Source organism: Mandrillus leucophaeus, unplaced genomic scaffold (genome assembly GCF_000951045.1).
Source record: "Mandrillus leucophaeus isolate KB7577 unplaced genomic scaffold, Mleu.le_1.0 Scaffold600, whole genome shotgun sequence".
Classification (NCBI taxonomy): Eukaryota; Metazoa; Chordata; class Mammalia; order Primates; family Cercopithecidae; genus Mandrillus; species Mandrillus leucophaeus.
In genome coordinates, this window is record NW_012106476.1 from 85,479 (window position 1) to 91,478 (window position 6,000).

A 6,000-nucleotide genomic window follows, 5' to 3' on the forward strand; every position below is an offset into this window, starting at 1 on the left:
ATTTCAATGGTGTTTATCTGCCACTTTGATTCTCTTCATAAGGCCCCCGAATTGGTTTTCATTTGTGATTGTCTCAGTTCCATCCTTTGCTGTCACCACATCTCCAAATAATTGTCCAGGTTTCCTTCTGGTCATAGGCATCAATATTACTCAATTTGTCTTGACTTATACTTTTTCTTCTACATTGGATGTGAGACACAGTGGGTAGTAGTACACAATAGATGAAGGAAACTTTTGTAGAATGAGAAAGGATGGTGATAACTAGGTTTAGTTTTTAGCAGGTTTCTCATTAAGGCCAAAGTTGTATCTCTAATCCATTGACAAAAAAAGACACGTAACTTTATCTCATTTCTCACTGTTTAGGGAAAACTATTGGCCCATAACAGCCAATAACAAGACACATGAAAATTATGCTAGGAGGAAAAGGAGGTGCCTTCCTAGACATAATAAAATAAGCATTAATACAAAACAGTCATAGCATTTCTGACGTAAGTGCAGTTCATTGACTTTGTGTTATAACACCAAAATTATAGCACCCATAAATACAACATGTGGAAAACTATTCAGATGCAATTACAGACAAGATTGCTCAGTTACACATATGTAAATGAGGGAGCACAAAAATGTGAAGGATGACTCTGTTGGGCACCACACCTATTGCTGAGAGAATATAAATGGCACTGTCCAGGATGCAACATTAAAACTCAGAATCTTAACAGGGACACTCAGCTGAACTCACATCTCCCGTCAACATGTCCTACAACTGCTGCTCTGGAAGCTTCCCCACCTGCTCCTGTGGGGGCTACCTGCGCTACCCAGGATCTTCCTGTGGCTCTTCCTACCCCAGCAACCTGGTCTACAGCACTGATCTCTGTTCTCCCAGCACCTGCTAGCTGGGTTCCTCTCTCTATAGGGGCTGTCAGGAGACCTGCTGGAGGCCCAACAGCTGTCAGACATCCTGTGTGGAGTTCAGCGCCTGCCAGACCTCCTGCTACTACCCCAAGACCCACATGCTCTGCAATTCTTGCCCGACTATGCACGTTGGATCTCGGAGTTTTGGATCCAATAGCTGCTGCTCCCCGAGCTGTGGATCCAGGAGCTGCTCCTCACTGGGTTGTGGATCCAATGGCTTCAGATATCTGAATTATAGAATCCATGTCTTTCCTTTCCAGAGTTATAGATCCAGATTCTGCCACCCATTTAGGAGGTGGTTCCATTCATCTTGTTATCAGCCATTCTGTAGATCTGGTTTCTACTGACTAATGTGACTGCTCAAACCCATTTGAGAAATGCATATCTTTAGTAAGGTCATCTATTAATTTCCTCTTTTGAGAAGTATTCTAATATTATTGATCACCAGGTCTACTTTACTTTCCAGTCTTCAAAAACTGGCTTGTGTGTTAGTTCTGTCAAACTGCAGTTTGGATCAATGACTGATCTATAACTGGATCAATCTGGATCTATAACTCTGGGAAGGAAAGGCATGGATTCTATAATTCAGATATCTGAAGCCATTGGATCAATGAATGATCCAAACTGCATTATAGATACAATTGTATTTCTTTCCAAAAGAGATAAGTGAAAAAGATTTTAATAAACTCTTCATTCTTCTGTCCAAACGTGCTGTTAATATTATTTATTAGTAAAGCATTGACTAGGATGTGCATTGTCATTGCTTCTAGTAATGGGCTTTGCAATGCCCAGATTATGGTGTCTCTGCACTAATTTTGGTTGGGTTTTAGATATTTTCCTCCTCTTTAAGCAGGAGTTTCTGGGATTCTCACAGTTTCCAAGGATAGCCTTTCTCTTAAGTACCCTTGTTAGGATAGTTAAGATAGCCTTTGCTATCATTTTTGATGATAGCCTTTCATCAAAATCATCAAAAATGATTGTTTGGGTTGCATCCTGAAATAAAATTGGATAGGCTGTACTTACATTGTTCTGCTCTCTCACATCAAAGTGTTATGAAAAGTAAGTTACTGAGATAATATAAAAAGAATTGACTATCCTTGTTCACTCCTTGAATATGCCATGCATGTCTAACGACAGAATGTATCAGAAAAGTTTGAAGAGTACATGAACAAAATTTTTATTTATATGATTAGGCCTGTTCATGAAGTGCATTAAAATGGAAGACTAACACATGGATGTAAATGTTTAGAAAAGAGCACCTATGAGCATAAGGTAATGACAGTGCAGCAGTATCACTTATTTTTAATTAGCTAAATCCCAGTACCCCAATTACTATTTTCAATCTGCTCAAATGATCTCCATTTGTTTAAAAAGGCAGGCAACAAACGTTGATGGGAAGGAAGTAGGCTCAGCAGGTGTTAGTCGTACCTGGGTTCTTTGCCAAAATATCTAATCTAATTGAAAACTCTGAAGCCTTTACTATCATCAAAAATGATTTTTTGTTGTATCTTGAAATAAAATTGGATAGGCTGTACTTATGCTGTTCTGCTTTCTTACATCCAAGTGTTATAAAAAGTAAAGTACTAAGGCAATATGATGGTAATGGGAGACATAATATTTATATAAAACAAGCAATGTTCAAGTATTTTCCTATTCTTTATTTTATAAGATCTTCGAACAGTCTCTGAAATTAGAAATAGAATGCAGAGTATTAGATACTTGGCAAAAAAACTTAGTCATAAGTATATCACAGTCATCTCATCATGTTCTCTTTACTTCCTCTTTTACTGCTAATGCAATAAAATATGAAATACAAAGAGACTGTAGAGTTCATCGACTTCAACATCCTTATTCTACAGAGGTGGAAATGGAAACAGCAGCATTGGATAGAATTTTAAAATGTTGCTCAGCAAGTTATTGTAGAGCTGTGAGTAGAACTACTTTATTCCACCCAATTTATTTTATTGGATCTGTCCAGCTGTGACATTTTCTCTTGTCGCCTCACTTCCCTCATTTGCTCCCTATTTTCCTCTTCTTCTCTCCCTCCTCCTTCTCCTCCATCAATTTAGGAAATAGTCATGGTGCTTATATAGTTAGAGGAGAGAAATAAGGAACAATGAAAGAAAATGCATAGGAAAAATTATCAGTGATTGAGTTACAAGAATTAAAATGACAAATTGTGACATCCTCTATAAACTCAGTACTTTTAATAATTTCATTGATTTTTTAAAATTTCAGTGATTCTAGTTAGTCCCATGCTCATAATATTTACCCAAGAGTAATGATCAAGCCTTATGTTCCCCAAAACATAGGCAATGGCAAGGGTTTAATGAGGAGCACCTATAGCTTCTTGGCCAGGCTGAGGTCTTCTCTATTATTGTCTCCAAACTGCAGATGCAGGAATGGTCTTCTGGCTTTCAGGAATACACTCTAATCTTGGTTTCCTATTACTGCCATCGCAAATTACATTAAACTTACAGTTTTAAGCAATACAAATTTATTATCTTTTAATTCTATAGGTCAAAATCTGATGAATATGATGACCTCACCGGGCTAAATCAAAGTATATTGGCAGGGCTGAGTTTCTTTCCAGAGGCTCTAAGGGAGAATCTATTTCCTTGCTTTTTATAGATTCTAGAGCAGAGGTCGTCAACCTCTGGGCCATGAACTGGTACTGGTCCATGGCATGTTAGGAACCAGGCAGCACAGCAGGAGGTGAGTGGCAGTTGAGCAATGGTTACTGTCTGAGCTCTATCTTCTGTCAGATCAGCGGCAGCATTAGATTCTCATCAGAGCACAAATCCTGTTGTGAACTGCACATGCAAGAGATCTTGGTTGCAGGTTCCTTATGAGAATCTAATGCCTGATGATCTGGCTTCCATCATCTGAATACGGGACCATCTAGGTGCAGAAAAACAACCCCAGGTCTCCCACTGATTCTACATTATGGTGAGTTGTATTTGTGTTATTTCATGATATATTACAATGTATTAATAATAGAAACAAAGTGCACAATAAATGGAATGTTCTTGAATCATTCCAAAACCATCCCTCCCCTCTCCTCCATTCTGTGGAAAAACTCTTTCAGGAAACCTGTCCCTGGTACCAAAAAGTTTGGAGATGGATGTTCTAGAGGCCACCTACATTTTTTAGTTCATGGCCCCATTCCTCTGTCTCCAAAGACAGTAGTGGTGGGTCCAATCATTCTCATAGTGCATCACTTAGACCTACTTTTCTGCCTTTACCTCCCACTTCACACTTATAATTACATTGGGGTCGCCTGGTTACACAACATTACATTCCAGGAATAAAGCCTATTTGATCACTGTAAATCAACTTTTTGATATGCTATTGGATTCTGTTTGCTAATGTTTTGTTAAGTTTTTTTGTGTTTATTTTATTAGGAATATTGGACTGTAATTGTCTTTTCTGATTTTGTTTCTGCCATGTTTTATATCAGGCTGATGCTGACTTCATAGAATGAGTTAGGGAGGAGTCCCTCCTCTTCAAGTTTTGGGAATAGTTTCAATAGAATTGGGACCAGCTCTTGATTGTACATCTGGTAGAATTCAGCTGTAAATCCATCTGGTACTGAGATTTTTTTTTTTTTTTTTTGGTTGGTTGGTTGGTAGTTTTTTTATTATTTATTCAATTTCAGAACTCAATATTCATCTCTCCAGAGTTTCAATTTCTTCCTGATTCAATAGAGGTATTTGTAATAGTCTCTGAGGATCTTTTGTGTCTGTGTGAGATTCATTGTAATGTCACCTTTTTCATTTCTGATCATGTTTATTTGAATCTTATCTCTTCTATTTTTTGTTAATCTAACTAGTGATCTATTGATCTATTATCTTGTTTATCCTTCCCAAGAACCAACTTTTTGTTTAATTGATTCTTTGTATCAATATTCAGGTCTCAATTTTTTTCCATGTGTGCTTTGATTTTGCTTGTTTCTTTTCTTCTGCTAGGTTTGTGATTAGTTTATTATTGTTTTCCTAGTTTCTCTGGGTGTGATGCTAAATCTTTAATTTGAGATCTTTATAACTTTTTGAGGTAGGCATTTTGCTCTATAAACTTTCCTATGAACACTGCTTTTGCTGCATCCCAAAGATTTTGGTATGTTGTGTCTCCATTTTCATTCATTTCAAAGAATTTTTAAATTCTGCCTCGATTTCATTTTTTAACCCCTAAGTCATTCAAGCTGTTTAATTGCAAGGCAATTGTGTGGTTTTGAGAGATAGTCTTCATGTTAATTTCCATTTTTATTGCACTGTGGTCTGAGAGTATGGTGAAATGAGTTCTCTTTTTTTAATTTATTGAGACTTATTTTATGCCCAAGCATATGGTCAATCTTGCAATACGTTGTGTGTGCAGAAAAGAATAATACATATTCTGTAGTAGTTGGGTAGACTATTCTGTAGTAATCCAGGAAATGAAGAAATGAAGAAAGAGTTAACATCTTAAAAAGAAATAAGTCAGAGCTTCTTGAAATGAGAAACTCACTTAAGGAATTTTAAAACACGATTTAAAGCTTTATCAATAGACTGAGCCAAGCAGAAGAAATAATTTCAGAGCTTGAATATTGAACTCTCCTAGGTAGACAAAAATTTAAAAAGAAGAGTTTTAAAAAAATTGAAGTCTTTGAGAAATATGGGACTACGTAAAGTGACAAGTCCTACAAATTATTAGTATTCCTGAGAGAGAAGAAGAAAAAGTAAACAACCTGAAAAACATATTTGAGGGAATCAATTAATAAAATTCCCCTAATGTTGACTGAGAGATAGATATTGTGATACAAGAAATCCAGAGAACACCTGTAATTTGCACTACAAAATGAATGTCACCAAGGCATATAGTCACCAGACTGTCCAAGGCCAATACTAAACAAAATTTTTTAAAGGCAACCAGAGAAAAAAGTCAGATCATGTACAAAGAGAACTCCATCAGGCTAACAGTGGACTTTTTAGCAGAACCTTACAAGCGAGATTAGGGGCCTATTTTAAGCATTCGTAAAGACAAGAAATTCCAATCAAGGATTTTCTGTTAAGACAAACTAAGCTTCATAAGGAAAGGAGGAATGAAATCTCT

The 6,000-nt window shown here is 36.7% G+C and overlaps 1 protein-coding gene across 1 annotated transcript; it reads left to right on the forward strand.

Moving 5' to 3' along the window:
- Positions 1-752: 752 nt before the first annotated feature.
- Positions 753-1,259, forward strand: LOC105553657 (keratin-associated protein 13-3). The gene is given in 1 exon segment (XM_011999778.1): positions 753-1,259. A coding segment is annotated over 1 exon segment (507 nt).
- The last annotated feature ends 4,741 nt before the right edge of the window (positions 1,260-6,000 follow it).